The sequence below is a fragment of the Carettochelys insculpta genome, chromosome 13 (assembly GCF_033958435.1).
Source record: "Carettochelys insculpta isolate YL-2023 chromosome 13, ASM3395843v1, whole genome shotgun sequence".
In the NCBI taxonomy this organism is placed as follows: Eukaryota; Metazoa; Chordata; order Testudines; family Carettochelyidae; genus Carettochelys; species Carettochelys insculpta.
In genome coordinates, this window is record NC_134149.1 from 14,828,826 (window position 1) to 14,849,655 (window position 20,830).

General features: G+C 40.9%; 1 protein-coding gene across 3 annotated transcripts in view; it reads left to right on the forward strand.

The window, feature by feature from the left end:
* Nucleotides 1–20,830, forward strand: part of GRIA3 (glutamate ionotropic receptor AMPA type subunit 3) — a 242,231-nt gene that overhangs the window by 38,747 nt on the left and 182,654 nt on the right. For all 3 annotated transcript variants that reach the window (XM_075008077.1, XM_075008078.1, XM_075008079.1), the window contains exon 3: nt 14,993–15,232. In XM_075008077.1, coding sequence (XP_074864178.1) covers nt 14,993–15,232 — 240 coding nt within the window. The remainder of the gene's footprint in view (nt 1–14,992; nt 15,233–20,830) is intronic.

Consider the following 20,830-nt stretch of genomic DNA (forward strand, 5'->3'; position numbering starts at 1 on the left):
TTGTTTGTTTTACACCTGCTACCCATTACTTTTATTTGGTGACCTATTGTTCTTGTGTTATGGGAACAAGTCAATAACTTTTCCTTATTTACTTACTCAACATCACCTATGATTTTATAAACCTCTATCACATCCCACCCGTATTCTCCTCTTTTCTAAGCTGAAAAGTCCCAGTCTTTTTAATTTCTTCTATTATGGCAGTCATTCCAAATCCCTAATCATTTTTGTTGCCCTTTTCTGAATTTTTCTGAACTCTGACTCCATTGGTTGCCTGTTCTTTGGCTCCCACGGATGCCTGAAAGCTCATCAGCAGGAAGGGGTATTTGTCCACGATGTTGCAAGGTGTAGGTGATCACGGTGGGTTCGCCAAAATTTACATGGAGTCTGGAAAGGACCATGATGCCTAGATCTTTTGCAGTTCCAGGCTGTTTTCTGCCATGAGAATTGGAACTTTAACTCCCAGGTCCACAGTTGATGTGATTCTTTCTGTGATTCATATTCTGGGAAGCCCAGCTTAGCCTCTGCCTCCCTGGCTCATGAAGCCTTTTACTCTCCCTGCAGGTTACTGTATCCTCAGTAGCTGCAGAGTGACTGTGTAATAGGCATTTGAAAGGCTGTAGTGTAGATGTAGGTGATTGATGTCACAGCTGGCAGCTGCTAAGCAGCATTGCTAATTTGTGTTTCGCGCTGTGTCTGTGAGAGCAAGGGAGAGAACCTTGCCAAAGGGTGGGCAGAGGAGATGGGCAGACTTGATACACATTTTGAACAGCCATGGCAGTGGCTTCTAATAAATGCTGCAACAGGTCAGGGTAACAAGGTTAGGAATGTGCTGTGCTTGTACTTTGTGGCTAGGGTATTGTTGTGAATGGAGTGTGTGTGGGAGGGGTGTAGGCATGCGACCTTGCATAGGGATTTCATCATACGTAGTGCATGGGGTTGTGTAAAGATTGCTGATGCTTTTTATGAGGATTTTCTGTTGCATTATGCAGTGATTTAGCAAGCTTTTTAAACAACGTCATGGCATGTCTTAGGACTTAATTGTAATAAATAATGAAGTGCACCACAAGTTGCAAATAAGCAGTCTTCATTGAGCAAAAGTGAAACCCAGTACAAGTTTTTAAAAAACTAAATGCTTCAGTGGATCCTATAGTACGTAAGTAGGAATCTAAGTTTAAGAACTGTTTGTAGTGGGGTTCTGATTACCTTTCCAAGACTGGAAGAAGATCTACAGGGAGGTAAAATTTTGTTCCTTTCACCAACAGAAGTTGTTTCAATAAAAGATATTAACCTACCCACCCGGCTCTGCAATATTTCGGAGTGGCACATTGACATAGTCTTCCTGAGATAAATCAGAAGTTTCAGGCAATGTAATTGAACATTCTTGGAAATAAGATAAATTAATGAATATTAGGAAATGTTACTGTAGTTTAGCACAATGTTTACTAAACCTTATTAACTTTTAATCATCATCATCATCATCATTATTCCTTCTAGGCAAGATCCAATAACAGTCTAACCAACCTATTTTAAAGTATGGTTCTCAGAAGCTTAATCCAATTTTAAATCCTTCAAGAAAAAAAATTAATTTCTTGGGTAGCAGGTTCTTATGCCTCTCACCTTTAATCTATTTTAATCTCTAAACCTCCAGTTTGGTTCCTTAACTCCAACTGATAACCTTTTCTGTTTGGCCATGGTAATCTGTTTAATATCCTTTGACAAGGAATAGTTGTGTAATATGCTGAATCCTGCATGTCTGAACATCAGACAAGTATCAAGCTTCATAGGGTAAAGATAAGTGGTGCTTTTACATTTTGGACCTGGAAAAGAGTTGCCCTAATAAGACATTTTGAGAGAATAGAAATTTTAGTTAAGGAGTGAAAGGAAGTACTCTTGGGTTTCTAAGCATTGTATAACAGGCAGGAATATATAGAATTTCAAGAGCTTTTGTTAAAGTTCTTTGGCAGGTTGTAGACCCAAGTACTCATTTCATGCATAAGTTTCTCCAGATTCTATAAAATTTTTAGCTTTTAGGCAATAAACTAAAAGTAACGACAGTATAAGGACCCATATTCTACATAATTTTTAGCTTTGTAAGCAGCTAAGTAACCAAATAGCAAACAACAAAAGTGATGGCAACAAAAATAACACAGCACGCTTCCAGCCATTCCAAACCCTATTTTCCTTCACAACAGTTCCTATCACTACTCCAAGAATAAATTTCAGGAAGTTGAAAACGTTCATATTTCTTGGTATTTCTGAAGAAGGTAAATGGAGGTGCGGAAAGTAAGAACAACGAGAGGGTGATTGTTCATGGATGTCCTGTAGATGTGCTAGTTCTTAAAACTCGAAAGCTCACAGATTTCCTTGCCGTTGTTAGTGCATACGGCAGGCAGGTTTTTGTTTTCCGTGTTCTAGTTGTAAAATGTTATGAAGTCTGTGGGGGCTATTTTGTAAATCAAACATAAATTTGTGAAGAGTGAATGAGCTCAAGATGATTGAAAGGCTCGAAGGTTTGGGGAAAGGGAGACTTTTACAGTGAGGCCAACAGTCTGAATCTAGCCAGGATCATTATGACGGATGTTTGTGTTTCGTCAGATTATTTTCATGCCGGAAGGGGAAAGTAAGGTGTGAGTGAATCAAGAAAGCTCACATGAAGTTTCTGGGAACCACTGAAGCAAACATTGAGGCAGGTGTACCTGGTCTGTCTTAGCCTACTTCAGGAGGAGGATGCTGGTGGGGCCAGCCTATGACAATCCTATGGTTCAGGAAAACAGGGAACTCAAAACTGAAATATCTCTTTTGTGAGAAACACACAATAATTACAGTAATGCTTGCCTGACAGTGCCACTGTGACATAGGTTAGTTTTATTGTGCCCATTTTTCCCAGAGAGAAACTGAGGTAGAAAGCAGTGTTCCCTCTATTTTTTCCATCCCTGTGCAGAATAAATTTTCTGTGTACTGATACATGCAAAGATGTGCACCACCAACAGAAACACACGTGGCTGGCTGTGTGTGCTCTGCTCACCAACTGGGTGGCATTTGAAGCTCTTCTGGGTGGCTGCCCAAGCATTCCACTCACGGTGTTCTTCCTCAGCTACCTTATGTGCCAGGTATGTAAGGATTCTATCCTCACGTTTAGTGACATCATTGAACAGAACAAACAAGCTAAAATTCCGCTCATCATCTCATCTCTTTTGTTGGTTTTCTCCAGCATTTCCCTCATCCACGGGAAAAGAATCATGCATATCTCCCCAGTGACACACCAATTAACTGCAGGTGGTTTTGTTTTGTTTAACTAAACACCTCTGAGAAAATAAGGTGCACATGAGGGGAAAAAATGCTGGTCTTTTCCCTAAGCAGTGCAATGCTGTCAGCTTCCACCTAACAGACTGCAGAAATGTCACTACTAATACAAACTCCTTGTGTCATGAATATTCATAATGGGCAAGATGCTGCAAGAGCTAAATAGTCTTAGAAAACAAAAATCAAGCACAATAGCAAGACCTCCAACAGCCAGTGACCGCTATGAAAAATCAGGCGCCTTTGTGAACTTCTGTCCCCCAGAGCAGTGGCTCCCATCCTGAGGTCTGCAGACCCCTGAGGGTCCACAGGGGTATTTCAGGGAGTCTGTAAAAATAAATACATAAAACTGATCTTAGAAAATGAGTTTTAAATAAATTGCAAAGTTACAATCAATTACTATTTTTAAATGTAATATCTTCCCATAACATTATTAATTTCTGTCTGAATATCTTTGTTGTGGCTTCCTTTTTCATTTAATGAATTGTACATAGTGGCTACAGTTGGCTTTGATGGGGGTCCCTGAAAGGTTTACAGTGGGTGATTGGGGGTCTGCGAATGGTTTTTGGGGGGCGTTTGGGGGTCTGCATTGGGGGTCTGTGAAAAGGTTGGGAACCACTGCCTAGAGCCTTCCTGGGGACCTGGAAATCACATCAGGTGTAGAACACTCTTTGGGGTGGAATTTGGAGGCAGGTATTCTGATGTGGACACTCAACTCTGGTTTCCTTTTGGTGAAAAAATGAGGTTCAGGCAACAGCTAAGGTGAGTTGACTAATTTTGAGTGCTCATTGGGGAGATTCTTTAGTGGGAGTGAAGTCTGTTAAACATGGACCCTGTGTCTACACAAGCCGCTTCCTTTCAGAAGGGGCATGTTAATGAGTGGGTTTGAAAGATGCTAATGAGGCTCTGCCATAAATATGCAACGTCTCATTAGCATAATGGTGGCCACAGCGATTCGAAAGTGCAGCTTTTCGAATCGCGTGCCACCTGTGGAGACAGGGACCTTCCAAAAGGACCCCCCAGTTTTCAAAAACCCCTTCTTATCTGGTGTTAGGAAGAAGGGGCTTTTGAAAACTGGTCCCCGTCTGCTGGGTGGCGCACGATTTGAAAAGCCGCACTTTCGAATTGCTGCTACATATTCGTAGCAGCACCTCATTAGCATCTTTCAAACCTGCTCATTAACAGGCCCCCTCTGAAAGAAAGGGGCTCGTCTAGACCCAGCTGGAGTGACCAGGATACTGGTCTAACCAATATGTCTCTTTCCTGCTAAGGTACAGTGTGTTGAATGTTGGAGTCAAATAATGTCTTTTTGGACAATATGTATTAGGCGAACACCAGCTGTTGGGCTCAGTACAGGGGTAGTTGGATGAACTTTAAAGGTCTGTGAAATACACAATGAATGCATGAGCATTAGCAAGGAAATTCGTACCCCAGGGACTTATATCAAATAGATGTGTGGGCGGGGGTGGAATGTGAAGCCAGGGATATGTAGCAGGTGCACATTGCATTGGGACACCAGATTTGGGAGATCCAAGCTTGTGGAGTTAAGGCCGTTTCTACACGTGCACGCTACTTTGAAGTAGCGGCGCCAACTTCGAAATAGCGCCCGTCACGGCTACACGTGTTGGGCGCTATTTCGAAGTTGAAATCAACGTTAGGTGTCGAGACGTCGAAGTCGCTAACCCCATGAGGGGATGGGAATAGCGCCCTACTTCGAAGTTGAACGTCGAAGTAGGGCACGTGTAGCCGATCCACGTCCCGCAACATCGAAATAGTGGGGTCCGCCATGGCGGCCATCAGCTGAGGGGTTGAGAGACGCTCTCTCTCCAGCCCCTGCGGGGCTCTATGGTCACCGTGTGCAGCAGCCCTTAGCCCAGGGCTTCTGGCTGCTGCTGCGGCAGCTGGGGATCCATGCTTCATGCACAGGGTCTGCAACCAGTTGTCGGCTCTGTGGATCTTGTGTTGTTTAGTGCAACTGTGTCTGGGAGGGGCCCTTTAAGGGAGCGGCTTGCTGTTGAGTCCACCCTGTGACCCTGTCTGCAGCTGTTCCTGGCGCCCTTATTTCGATGTGTGTCTCTTTGGCGTGTAGATGTTCCCTCGCAGCGCCTATTTCGATGTGGTGCTGCCCAACGTCGAAGTTGAACGTCGACGTTGCCAGCCCTGGAGGACGTGTAGATGTTATACATCGAAATAAGCTATTTCGATATAGCGTGCACGTGTAGACGTAGCCTAAGTGTTTCCAAGTCCATACTTGAAAATATACACTTCATGGTAAGCCTGGACCTAAAAGTGCCAGATTTAAGTCTCACAGCCATGCTGAGTCTTGATTGAAAAAAAAAAAAGTGTTTAATCTGGAAAAGACTGAGAGGGGACATAGCAGCTTTCAAGCACATAATTGGTGTTTACAAGGAGGAGGGAGAAAAATTGTTCTTCATATCCTCTGAGAACTGGACAGGAAGCAATGGGATTAAATTGCAACAAGGGAGGTTTAGGTTGGGTATTAGGAAAAACTTCCTAACTGTCAGGTGGGTAAGCACTGGAATAAATTGCCAAGGGAGGTTGTGGAATCATCATGGGAGGTTAAGAGCAGGTTAGAGAAATAGCTGTAAGGGATCATCTAGATAATACCAAGTCCTATCATGAGTGCAGGAGACTGGACTAGATGACATCTAAAGATTTCGTCTACTTCTCTGATTCTATGATTATTTGAAGTGGGAGGGATACCTCAGTGATTACAGCATCGGCCCACTAAACCCAGGGCTCTGAATTCCGTCCTTGAGGTGGCCATTTAGGGGTCTGGGGCAAATAAATTTAAAAAAAGGAATCTATCAGGGAATGTGCTTGGTCCTGCTAAGAGGGCAGGAGACTGGACTTGATGGCCTCCCAAGATCCCTTTCAGCTCTATGAGATGTGTACCTCCATATGTTTATATTTATATACTGCACATCTGATTCAGGTCTGCAGCTTGGGCTCTGTCCAGAGTACAAAATGGTAGTCCATGAACCTGAGTCCAGCCTGTGTCAGGCTCCCTGTCCACCGCCCCGCAGCAGGGTCCTAAGACATGGATCCTGAGTGATTGCTGAGCAGTCTGACAGATTGGTGTATGGAAAGAAAGGGGCCAGAACTCAGTCTTAGGACTTGTCCATTATGCAGTGGGTCAACGTTACAGTGACCAATCCATCAGTAGTTGATTTAGCACATCTGCTTAGCTGAGATAAATCAGTCTCCAAGTGTTCTCCCCCATTGATTCTGGACTTCCACCAGGACAAGAAGAGTAACTGGAGTCGAGGGGAGCCCCTGCCGACTTTACTGTGCTAAGTAAATTGACCTTAGTTACACTATTTGTGTAGCTGAAGTTGTGTAGGTTAGATCAACAGAGGATGTGGTTAGGGCAGACCTGGCCTAAGTGTCAGGGTTGCCAACCATCGGTTAATTTATGGACAGTTCATAAAAAATTAGCTGAAATTGGATGTGTCTGTAAAGTCCGACTAAAAAAAAAATTAGGAGTCTGTAAATTTTGTGAAAGTGTAATAAAATTTAAAAAAACAGCAGTTATTCTGTGGCAATTAAATTTCTTCTGTGCTGCTTCATCCATTTTACTGTGGAGCAGCAGAATTTGGACGTTTTAGTTGTTTATTTGGTTGAGGTGATGTAATATGAATCACACGATCCACATGACGTTATCGTCTACATGACCTCCACCGAGTTAGCATCAGCACATTGGCAACATGACTACCTAAATGAAAGTGAGTTAAATAGCACATTATTCTTGTGATGTATGAATGACAATGATTGCTTTTCACTTTTGGACATTTATGTCATCTTAATATAGTATAAAAATTATGTCCCTAAAAAATTTGTCTGTCCGTAAATTTTTCCCATTTTGTCTGTAAATGAAATTTCTGTGGGTTGGCGACCCTGCTAAATGTGCAGAGTAACTGTATTTCTTGGACCATAACAGTGAGGTAGTGGTGTTAGTCTGTAGTCTAACAAAACAAAACAGCAGTTATGTAGCACTCTAAACACTATCAAAATGATGTATTATGTGATGAGCTTTCACCTAATAAATCATTTTGTTGTTGTTTAAAGTGCTACATGTCTGCTATTTTTGTTTGATACCTCTTGGGTTCTTCACTGATACGTTTGCTAGCCCTACAAACATTTTCTTCCCTTGACACAAATGACTTCAACCTGTACGTCCCCAAAGTTCTTCATCTCCTCTTAACGTACTTAAGATATGTCAAGTTTCTGCCATCTCCTCTTATGCCACATGAGCAGAGACAAACGACAGATAGCTTCTTATCCTTTTATCTGGGTGCCTTAACTACTCTTTTAATAGGCCACCTACCCATATTATCTCATGTCAACATGGCTCACCTCTTCCTTAACTTTGTTTATTATTGCTGCAGGATGTGTTTGAGTGTGTGTGAAGGAAATGGGAATAAGGGCTCATCTGTTGCTGAGGAAAAACATAGATGGTTATGGTTTATCCAGTATGGCTGCCACAAGTATATCTGGTATGGCTGCCAGTGGTTTATTGGTATCTCTTCACAGCATAGCTGATGCCACATATAGGCTGTGTCTACACTAGCCCTCTTCTTCGAAGAGGGCATGGTAATGAGCCTGAGCAGAGAATACTAATGAAATGCTGCAATGAATATGCAGCACTTCATTGGGCTAATTCTTCCCGTGGCAACTTCAGAGTTGCAAACTTTGAAGTGCCAGCATGCCATGTACTGTGGGAGTAAGAGCACTTGGAAGTTGTGCAAGTACTTTGAAGTGCTCGCAGCTACACAGCATGCCAGCACTTCAAAGTTGCCATGGGGAAAATTAGTCTAATGAGGTGCTGCATATTCATCTCAGCACTTCATTAATATTCTCCACTCAGGCTGATTACCATGCCCCCATTGAAGAAGGGAGCTAGTGTAGACACAGCCATACAGTATTACATTTTTGCTTCTCTCCCCTATTAAAAGTCTTTGTACTACTCATGTCTGTACTGTTTTCGGGCCTAAATACTTTCAGACTGTATGGAATCTATGGGTAAGCCATTTTTTGCTTGGACACATGTAATCATAAGCAATAATGAAAGCACTGGAAAAGCTAGTGAATCACCTGCAAGGTAAAGGGGTTTAGATAGTGGATAAGCAAAGCACTTACTTGCAGAGTTCTGTGGGTCAGCCTTCTCTAAATATGCGTAGAGCTAAATGCATGCTGCTGTTTTGATACAAGAAATGTGTGTTACATTCCTTTCTCTACTTTCAAATTGTCCCAGCCTTTCCATATAACTAAAAATGTTGCATCTTTTATTATTGTTATCAAAATTGCTTTCTAAATTAAATTTAGAGCATCCTCCCTCTTTGTGGGGAGTGTGTACAAATAATGTTCATCTCCTTGTGAGATGAATAAACCTCCTTTGCAAGTAAAATACTGAAATTTTTAGTGTTTCTTTTCCTACATTAGAAGTAATTATTTTATAGTGAATAAAAAGGGAAAACAATTAATAGAATCAGTAATTATTGGTGTGGTGTGCCTGGGGCTGACATAACTTCTGAGAAAAAAATTGCATTTTTTTGCTGCAGTGAAATTCCTTATTTAACAGACCCTTTCTTTGTTTGACCATCGGTGTACTTTCAATAAGGAAAAGCAAACATAAGTCAGTTTATATGCAGCTATCTAAGATAATACCAACACTAGAACTGGCCCTGCAGTCCATGGAAAAGTGGTATGGGGAGGCAAATAGATTAGGGTGGTTAGTTTGCTAATGTACCTGATTTTAAATACAGCAACAAAGGGTCCTGTGGCACCTTATAGACTAACAGAAAAGTTTTGCGCATGAGCTTTCCTGAGCACAGACTCACTTCATCAGATGCTGGTCTTGGAAATCTGCAGGGCCAGGTATAAATAAGCCAGAGCAAGGGTGGGGATAACAAGGTTAGCTCAGTCAGCAAGGGTGAGGCTTACTGCCAGCAGTTGATCTGGAGGTGTGAACACCAAGGGAGGTGAAGCTGCTTTTGTATTTAGCCAGCCATTCCCAGACTAACAAGGCTACCCCTCCGATACCTGATTTTAAATGTGGCTTATTGATTAATGGCATTTGAATGGTAAGGAAATTAAAATTCATTTAAAGAAGTATTTGTTGGAGAAAAAAAACTATGCTATGTCCATGGGTGAACAAAACACTTTGTGAGAGTTTTACGCTACAACAGCATAATAGAATTAGAAGTTCAAAAAAGCAAAGGAGTATTGAGGATAAGATAACTGGTGCTTTATATTCCTCTTATAAAAATAACAGTTTATTTGACCTTTAAATGGGCCAATAAAATCAAATTGGCACCCTGTAGTGTGTGCTGATTAGATAATCAGAAGTCTTAAGATCCAAAGAAAGAAGCAAGGAAGCTTTAAGAGATTCTGAGGTAATATAGGTTCTCAAGTCACTCTATAAGGTATTAAAGAAGCAGAACAAAGCAAGCAGTCTGTATATATCTTGTTAGCCTTCAAGGTGCTACAGGACTGCTTGCTTTGTTTTGCGAAGACACAGACTAACATGGCTACACTGAGACTAAATAAGCAGAGTTGTATTGAATAGAAACACAATTCAGGAGACATAGATGCTCTTTTTTGTTTTGCTTAAAGACAAAGCTATCAAATCTTTGATCCAACAAACAAATCTGAGAAAAACAGAGTTAAAAAGTAGATTTTCCTTATCTTTTGGCATAGATGCTGTCACATACCTAATCAGCCTACAATCACTATGCTGCTGTTTTGCTCATAATCCTCATGCCCATAGAAGGAGAACGAGCCAGTCAGAATACAGGCACAATTAGGTCCTAATTTTCGAAAAGGCAACAGAGAGAAATTTGTCTGAAGAATTGGAGACCACAGGCCTTAATCTCAGAAGAGCCACTGCCCAGCATCCTGGGGCGTTAGCTGAGTTGTGAGTTCTCACGTACTTGGCAAATCAAGCCCTGCGTATCTTCTGTGTGCGAAGTAACAGAAGAGTGTCTGAGAAGGGTAGCCATGTTATTCTATAGCTTCACAAAAACAAGCAGTCCTGGAGAACCTTAAAGACTAACAAATTTATTTTACTAGGTAATGAGCTTTAGCAGGTCTTTCTTTTTCTTGGTGGTCACTTGATAACAAATAGAATGTCTTCATGTCGCCCTCCTATTTGTGAAAAAGCCATCATGTAGCACTTTAAAGACTAACAAAATGATTTATAGGTGATGAGCTTTCAAGGGGCAGACCCACTTCTTCAGATGTATATAATTTCCAGTGCAGACTCGTATGTGTAGCACAGAGGTCCAAATAAAATGCAATAAAAACTGACAAATCAAATATATGAACTGAAGGAAGGGAGGCGGTTTGAGGGGTGGGGCATGTTAAGTGTCTTGCCTGAGATCATTAGGAACATCAAAGGAAAGGAAGCAGTCCTTGTAATGCGTCAGATAGTTGTTGTCTTTGTTCATACTGAGTGTTAATATGTCAAATTTCAATATGAAACCCAGTTCACAAATCTCCCTATGTAGTCTGTTTTTAAAGTCTCTTTGTTGTAGAACCCATGTTCACAGGTCTTTAGCAGAATGGTCCACTCCATTGAAATGCTCACTGACCAGCTTATGTATATTGAGATTCCTGGTATCTGCTCTGTGTCCATTCATTCTTCGGTGAAGTTTTTGCCCAGTTTGTCCAGTGTACATTGTAGAGGGGCATTGCTGGCACATAATGGCATATGTCCTTCCTTTGATGTTCATAAGGATCTCAGACAAGACACTTAACATTTCACAACCCTCACCCTCCTCCTTCAGTTTATGTATTTGATTTGTCCATTTTTATTGTAATTTTTTTTTTGGACCTCTGTGCTATGTATCTGGGTCTGGACTGGAAATTATACAGATCTGAAGAAGTGGGTCTTTCCCACAAAATCTCATCACCTAATAAATCATTTTGTTAGTCTTTTAAAGTGATACATGACTACTGTTTTGTTTTGTTAGAATACAGACTAACACAGCTACCTCTCTGTTCCTATTTGTGAGTTGATGGCTGACCAGCCTGGTTCTGGAGCCACAGGTCTTATCACAGAAGTGGAAGGTACAGGTAGCTGTTGGAGCGGCGCAGAGCAGATTTTGCTGCTCTTTTCTCCTTTGTGTCTCCTTATCTGCACTGCGGTGGTACCCCTCAAGTTTTGCCACCCCTCATGGATTAATTTAGTAGGTAAGGCCCACTTCTTCAGGACCTCCCCCCGCACCTCTTTGTTCTTTCCTCCTTCCTTCCCTGCCTCCCCCCATTATATAAACCCTGGATTCTTATCTACTCCTATCCGCAAATCTGAAGAAGTGGGTTTTACCCACGAAAACTCATTATCTAATAAAAAAATCTGTTATTCATTAAGGTGCTACAGGACTGCTTTTAAAAAAAAGTCTAATGGGAAAGCTAAAGCGTTGCACTTTCAAGATAAGGAATTTAAATGTTACTCTGCAATGAAGGGGAAAACCAGGAGTTTTTAAAAAGGTATTTTTTCTGTTGGTTTAGTATTTAGTGTCTTGTGTATGTAAAGACAGTTTTCTTGCAAGCATTCATTCTGATCAAAATTAAGTCAAACAGTTGTCTTTGATACCACATAAATCTATGGTAAATGTGTTTCTGGAGTTCTTTGAGCATATATAATAATGGATGCTGACATCCTTTCAGAATCAAAATTGCTACATCAGTGTAGTGCATAAAGTGTTTACCTGACTTGGTTCTAGCCCTGTATTCATTACCATGGCAGTAGGAAGTCTGATGATGATAAATCTGTATTGGGTGACAATGGGAAAATGTGTTGGATTCAGCCCAGTTCAAGATTACTCATTTAGGTGTGGTAATCCCAGCAAAATTCGCGCTTGTGAAGTTGTTTTAAGGTTTCTGTCTTCTGTAGGCTGAAGTCGTGGAAGGGCTACGTGAGTCATATTGGACCAGGTCTAATAATTTAAACAGCAGAGGGCAGTAGTAGGGCATCACATTGTGCTCTAATTCAGTAGATGTTCGTTAGAGCAGATTGATTTTGGACTGCTAAAATGCCCCAATGCTGTCATAATTTCTGACCTTGTCTTTATTTTTTCCTTCTTTTTGTTCACTTCCATTTGGCCTGCAACACAATTTGTTATTATTCATTTCTTTATCGGATAATTTTTATAGCAGTCTTTCTGTTATTATTTCCTGATTTACGCAGTTTAACAAAAATGCGTTTTAGGCAATGTTTTAATTCCTCTGTCATCACACCTGTAGGAATAAATGTTAGTTGTACTGCGATTGCCTTTGTAGCTTTTCGCGTGGAGACTTTTTGTAAACTTTTTCATTAATGTCTATGATTTATTTATTCCTCCATTTTTCTCTCAAACAGCAGTTGCTATTACTTGCTGGTCATAGCCACTTCTCACATCCGTTTACAATGGTGGAGCATTTAAAATTCATTAATGGCAGTTATATTTTTGCACATAAGTCTCCTAGAAGAAAATCAAATGTTCACAGCTAAATAGAAAGCAGTGAAGTAGCACTTTAAAGACTAGCAAAATAGTTTATTAGGTGAGCTTTCGTGGGACAGACCCACTTCTTCAGACCATAGCCAGACCAGACCAGACTCAATATTCAAGGCACAGAGTTAAATTTAAGGCACAGAGTGCCTTAAATATTGAGTCTGGTCTGGTCCGGCTGTGGTCTGAAGAAGTGGGTCTGTCCCACGAAAGCTCACCTAATAAATTATTTTGCTAGTCTTTAAAGTGCTACTTGACTGCTTTTTGTTTTGATAGTGTATAGACTAGCACGGCTTCCTCTCTGTTACTATACAGCTAAATAGCTATTTAAGGTGTTATCTATGGTGCCTTGTCAATGACCTGGTAATAGGAGAGTCGTTTTTTAGATAAACAGGCTTTAATTATTCTGAATATTAGCATTTTCTGAACCTTGGCATTTGTGTTAGAAATGAATGCTTCAGTATATTGTTTTGAAAAGCAATATATCTTCATGGAAGAGACCTATCTCTTTAAATTTATGATTAATTTCCCTTGCTCTTGCTAGGTAAACTGTGTGGCTGTTAGGCCAGGCTGGTTATGGCATGGGGTGGTTGAAATACTTTTGTCTTATCTGCCTGGTTTCAGTGATCACCAGCTTCCATTGAACATGATCCAGCTCTCATATGAGAGTGTAGTTAATTTAGAATGAGTGTGTGGGGAGGGGCAGTGTTGCCTAAACTATAGCTGTTCTGTTGATAAAGGTGGGACATAGTCTCCTGAGATGTCAGTTGGCTTCTTTCATGAGCACGAGCCTCACAAATGCATTCTTCTAATGTTAAATGTTGATAGTCAGTTTTGTTTTACATTTCTAAGCAACCAAGCAGCTTTCTAAAAAACATCTCTTTGCCAAAGCACTTTGACAATCTTCCTTGTCCCCCATTAATTCCTCTTCCCAGTCAAACAGCCTCTTTGTATTGCCAACAACCTGTCAAAGGAAATGAGCTCTTTGCTCTTTAAATGTGACTCACCACCACCACCTGAAAAGGATTACACCTCCTGAAGGCCCAGGGTTCCAGAATCTGTAACTTGTTGAAGGGATAATGTCTCATGTCCCTGTGGGGCATGAAACAAGAGTTTTATGCCTGTAGCAAGGGGAGATAACTGGGTTTCCAAAAGGATCCTCTTAGTTGAGGGATGGTGACTACTGTTGGACCTTCTGTCTCTCCTTCCAAGATGCTGGTTAAAAGATATAGGAGCAAAGAATTTCTGTCCCACTGTCATTCACCACTTCTGGTCGTTAGTATGCATGAATACTAATGTTTAAGCGGTATATTCAGAGCTAGTCTACAGAAACTAAGCTACTCCACACTGGACAGGGAAATATGGAAGGAAATAGTAAGAGAGGCATCAGACACCAATGGGCGCTGAGCCGATGGTTGTTGATGGTGATGACGGTACTCCTTTATTTTGCTACTTTCTCAGAGCAGTCACAGAATTCGTTGAGACTTTGTGTGCTCCTAACCATGTTGGTACGAATATGATCTGAAACATCAAGAGCTCTCTCCTATAGCGTACTGAACATCCCAGCCTTCCCTCATCTCTGGTAGGAGGTGAAGGAGCTCAGTATTTTTACAAGTGGGCATGGGACCAAGTGGGCCTGGTCTTGAAATTTTGTTTTAACTTTAAATGGATTTTGTAACTGCGAGACAAGGAAATAAAAGGGGCATAAGATGAGCTGGATTTATTGCCCAGCTCTGATATCTTGGTTGTAAGTCTCGTTACTGTTTTGTCATTGGTTAATTTTGCCAACATAAAACATAACTTAAAATAACATCTCTGCCCTTTAGTGGATTTATTTCCTAGGTCTCATATAATGTTGGGAAATAGAAATACAGCTGTGCAGTGCAGCTCAAAGATAAGGGGCTTGGATATCTTGAGACCCCCTCTTTGCAGCATTGACCATGAAGGCTGAATTCGCTGGGATTTCTGAGTTGAGGATTTCTGCATTAAAAATTGTGGGGGCTGATGGCCAGTGGGTTCAGTGCAGGGGGCTCTCCACTCTGGAACATGTCACTTTCCTTGAGCTGACACTGAGCATTTGACAACCAAATTGCAGTTTCCCTCTCCAACTTGCACCCCTGTTAATTATATAACTGTGGTTCATGTGGGTTTCAGATTGTAACCACTCTGTCTTTTGTTAGTTTGTTCACAGTTTTCTAGAGGAGTTTATGCCATCTTTGGGTTCTATGACCAGATGTCCATGAACACGCTGACGTCGTTTTGTGGGGCTCTGCACACGTCCTTTGTTACTCCCAGCTTCCCAACAGATGCAGATGTGCAGTTTGTCATTCAGATGCGGCCAGCATTGAAAGGAGCCATCCTGAGCCTTCTGACTCATTATAAATGGGAAAAGTTTGTATATCTCTACGATACAGAAAGAGGTAAGAGCCATCATTCTAGGAAGCTTTCTGTTCTGTAATTTGCTGGAAATATGAATGTAGCCAGTGTCATGAAGTGCATTCAGGGATGCTGTTGAACACCAGTTGTTTCTTCTGATTGTCCTAGTAAACAAAAGCTTCAGCTGTGTTTGCTAGAGGAATAACTTAGTGCTGTAAGCACCAGTTTTGGAATACCTGCATTCAATGGCACTGACAGCAGTTGCAGGCTCCAGGTGGGTGAGAGGTGGGGCCCAGCACCATGACCCAGAAGAGGAGGGGCCAAGAGCAGAAGGGGCAGGGCTAAAGGGAGTTAGCTTTCAGTGCCACCTGGACCACAGTGTTGGATCCCTCCCATCCATCTCTGCTCCCTCAGAGCTGCATGCAGCTGGAGCAATGCTGCCACAGCATTTCAAAGAGGTCTGGTGCCCTGGTTGCTGCAGCTGCCAAAGAAAGGCCTCTGGGTGGGCCTGTCTCCATTCCCTGGAACCAGAGCCTCAGATCTGGTAGGGTTGCAAAGTCTTTCCATGCAGTTAGAGTTACATGAGGCCTACTTTGCCCTGGCTTTGAAGATCCCATAGTGCTTTTCATAGCCGTGTGCCTTTGCCCCAACATTCAACAAAAGAAAGCCAGATTTTCCCACTTCTCTGCCCCCCTGCACACCAGAGGTGGCTGCACATTAGTGCTGTGGTAAGCATATAACTGATTAAATGTTTTGAGGTCTTTGAGAGGAAAAACGCCCCGTTGATATGTAGCACAGAGTGTCAGAGGGACTGGGCATGTCTGAGGATAAGAAGAAGATTTGGAGTTACAATATCTAAAACTTTAAAAAAAAATGGAAGGGATCTTAAACTTCCTGTTTCGGGTCGTAAGTCAGTCTGTGGCTTTTAGGAATTAAGATGAGATTTTTTTGAAAGTGGGGGAAAAATTATCTCAGGTCTGGCTGTTGTAGCAATTTCTCTGAAACTTATGGTGCTGGTGTAACCACTGACAGGTGAACTCAAACTTGGCACCTCTGAAACTTAGTGAATGATCCTCTCCAGTTTGAGCTAAACAACTTCCAATTAGCTAAGGCTGGAGAGAAGACTTGTCTTTCTCTGTAAGTGGTCTAGGTGCCACTACATGGGACAGTGAACCACACCCAGGAGGTGTGTGAATTACGCTGGCCATTGACAAGATACCAAATTAAATGTGGAGGCAGGTCTGACAGTATGAGAAAGTGTGTGTAACACTGCATTATAATGAACTAGTAACTTGTATGTGTACTCTTGCCCTCCTTTGCATAGACTCAGAACACACAGGGGTTAGCCCTATCCCCTGCATGGTTTATGGAGATTTTCCTTTAATTTAAATAATTATGGTTCCATCTTTGCTGTTGCCATGACATTCTGAGATGGTGGCTGCACAGTAAAATGACAACTCCAGTCACAAACGATCACATGTGACCTGCTATTGCTAAATAGATTTGTGCAAAAATTTCATTATGTTGGGTACAGCTAACAGTTGGGCAGACATTTGTGTAGACTAATATTTTAAAAACATGGGACAAAACATGCAGAGAGACAGAAAAGTGCTGACACATTTGGGGAAATATGCATCATGACAAAGTGGAAATGTACTACTAATCAGTGAATAGTCTCAGAGAGTTAGCCGTGTTAGTCTGTGTCTTCACTGAACAAAACAAGCAGTCCTGTAGCACCTTAAAGACTAACAATATTATTTATTAGGTAATGAGCTTTCGTGGGAAAGACCCAGTTCTTCAGATCTGGAGAATTACTGAGAGAAAAAGAAAAATGTTATTGCTCCAAGTTCAAGATTAGCGATTGTTAAAAGTCAAAAGGTTTGGTGGGTTTACTTTAGTTTGGAAAACATTCAGAGGTGAGGAGACATCTCTAAAACCATTTGAAACTGGGACTATAGCTACCCTGTGAAAAATGTGTATTTTAATATGCTAATGTGTGAAGTTCTAGGCTACGTCTACACAAGAGGCTTCTCCTGGCAAAACTGGGCTTTTGTCAGGAAAAAGAACAGAGCGTCTACCTGCAAAATGTACTTAGTCGATAGTCTGTCAGCAAAACTCAACATGTTGGCCGGCAGCATTATACCTCTCTCCATTCAGGCATAATGCCTCTCTCAACAGTGTTCTGTTGAGAAAGGTGCCATGTAGATGCTCCAGGGCCCCTTTCTCCGCAGACAGGGATTCCAATTCACTGGGCAGCCCTGTTTGCAGAGCGTTTGGTCAGCCATACGATCAAGAGAGGGACGGGCATTCTGGCTGCTCTCTGTTGACAGAGTGGATTGCTCTTTTGATCTGCTTTTATGTGTAGACACAATCTGTCCACAGAAGTTTTGCTGGGAAATCCCTTCCAACAGTCATTTCTATCGACAGATGCTACTCGTTTAGACGTAGCCCTAGTGAATGCAAGGCACATTGTTGTTTTAACCAGTCCAGTGGTTAAAGTGAAGCAGAGAGGTTCTAAGGTTTACCTTGACCACCATACATTAAAACTACAATTTAGCTTGTCTATGCAGAGATTTTAAATACATATTAAAAACACCCCCTTTTCCCTAGTGAAGACAAGGCCTAGGCTTCTTGGTCTAGTTCTGTCATGCTCTCTCCCACCTACAGTTGTCAAGTTAGACCCAGCTCGCTGCCTCTTTATTTATTACATCTTAATGGATCCTTACCATTGTTTCTGAAGATCCCATTTGTAAGCCCAGCAGTCCTGGTTAGCATGGGTTTCATATTTAATGACCTTGGGGGCACACCTTTCAAAGCATGTGGGAAATTTGAATTCAGTGACAGCAAATGCTGTTGAGGAGTCCACAGGAGTTACTAGAATATCGGAGCAGTGCTTCCTAGATGGACAACTGTGTCTTTGGGAAGCCCTTATGGGTGGAAGAGAAGTCAGTATGTACTGACTGATTGCAGGGATGCCAAAGAAGGCAGAGCAAAATCCTTCTGTCATTGAATAGAGGCCTGGGAAAAGGTTTTGATTAGTTCTGGTTTGAGGGGAGACAAAAGTATGAGGTTGCTCTTCCATTTGTCCTCAGCCAACCTAGTTAGATAAACTATAAAATTCACATCAAAACAGGAACTAAAACATTTCAATCCTGTGCATTTAGTCTGGCAAAAACAGTCTGAGTGTTTGTATCAGGGTTATTGACAGTAAAATGACTGTATTAAAAACATCAGAGTAAATTAGAAACAGGATATTATCCAATGAGAAGTAGACATTAAATCGTATCATTTGATGAGCAGTAATCCCAGCTGGCAGCACCTGAAATATTTGTCAATTTTGGGAGCCTGCCTACTCTATCATGATGAGTCTTCAAGTAAGAGAGCATCTCAAGAACCTGAATAATAATAATAATGGTGAATGCATCGAATAGTGAATACAAGATTTACATATGCCTGTGTTGAGATTTCATTGAAAACACTGGAGCTGTCATACTTTTTCATAATTTATACCATAGATACTCAACTGCTTTGGGACATAAAACTACAGAGAGAAAATGTTGAGCTATTTGCTGTCAGTTGCTGAAATGAATTATCATTTAAATACCTCCTGTCTACAAAGGTTATCATCAGGCTGGCTTGTTCTTAGAATTGGACTATTTGTGAGAAATCACAAAATATTAAACTACTGCTTTGTAGGTCTAATATTAGTTACTGAGCAAATTGTTCTTGCAGGTAGTTTTACTGTATTCTGCTGAAACAAGACACTGCCAGCGATTAAGCTCTGTGTGTACTATTAATAAATATGGTAGCATATTACAAAACTCAGACAAAACTGAAGGTTTTATGCCATTTACTGAACTACTTCAAGCTAAGCCTAGGAGAGTCAGATTTCCTATGAAACTGTTATATAACAGTGATATATTTTCTTCATCACCACTCAGTAAAATCATACAGCTGACCCTTGGACATCAAAGGGCACATCATCATGATCATCAGCAAATAAGGATGCATCTCAAACAGAATAACATCGAAAAGTACAGTAAAATGGACAGACAAGTAACTGTGCATGCATTTCTTAGCAGTTAGACACTAACTAGGCTACTAAGTGCCTAAGTGATATAAATTGCACCCACCAGTATTTACGTAATAGCAGGTGCAAAATTGGTTGCTATTTCTCAAAAGTGGGGGAGCTGTTGCTGCTATGTCAGGTAACAAAATCTAAGAAAACACAAACCTTCTGAAATCCTGCAGCAGAAATAAAACCATTTAAATTCTGTCTAAGGATTGATATTGTTAGAAATTTGACTTATACTGCAGTAAAACCCTTAAATGTGAATGACATATGAACTCACATGATTTTCTCCCATTAAGAGTTGAAAAAACAACTTATGTTTTTTGGGAAACCAGGGTATCTGAGGAAAAATCTGTTAAGAAGAAGAAACAAAAGAGAATCAACAATGTATAATAAAGGAAATGTGTTAAAATATTCACACTGTGCCAGATACCTCATTGCCTACAAAAGTGGAAAATGCAGGGTTAATTTCTGTTTGGATTAACTCAAATCAATAAATTGACACTGCCAGTTGCTGTCCTGCTTTTAAACTGCATACAAAATATCTGATTAATTAGATGGTGCTAAATGCCTCAGTAGGCTTCTCTGCAGTGGAACTAAGGCTAATTAAGATCATGTCAGGATGAAATGATGACAGGGTTGCAGGCAGAGAGCCATTCTGAACTCAGATAGCACTCATCAAGAAAACCAGCTTTATGTATTTCATGGTGAGGATTATTTTTCATTCAAAGCCTTGTTTGTTTCCAGTCTTGAGGTCTGCTTCTTCTCTCTGTTGGAGTGGTGTAAATTAGTAGTTATTCCACTGAATTATACTAGTATAAAACTAATGTAAGAGAAAGAAAATTCAGGCCTTTGCGTTTTAGATTCACCTTAATTTCATGTGAGAGCTACTTGTCTCTTTTGCTTAATTATACAGCTAGTGTTGTGGATTGTACAACACTAAATGCTTTTGTTTAAGCTGAATTTTTAATATACTTCTTGACTAACATTTCATTTTATATTTTTGTGTCAGAATCACTTTTTTGTATAATTGGTTTGCTCTCTAAAAGCCTCCAGAATTGCACATGCATTTTTGACCTAAATTCTGACCAGATTTGACATTTAACTATGTGGAAGTATATTTTAACTTGTACATGGTGCACTCAAAAATTACCATAAATGTTTGTGGCACAAACATATTTCTATAAGACAACTCACTCCGAACTGAGTCATACAGAATAACTTGTGTATATTTAGGTATTTACCTTGTTCCCATCTGTGGATAATCACACCTTATTTTAGAACATAATCTCTTTGGAGTAGGGACTGTGTCTTCTTTGTTTGTATAGTGCCACAGAGAAAAATGGGGCTGCAGCTCAGTTAAACTAAATCTGAATTTCACTCATTTACTGTTTCTGAAATTAGTCATTTAATTATGTCTGTGGATGGAATGGTCTGGTAAAGAAAGCTACTCAGTTGGTGGTGTCTCATGTGTTAGAGGGATAGCTCAGTACTTTGAGTATTGGCCTGCTAAACTCAGGGTTGTGACTTCACTGCTTGAGGGGGGCCATTTGGAGCAAACTGATTTAAA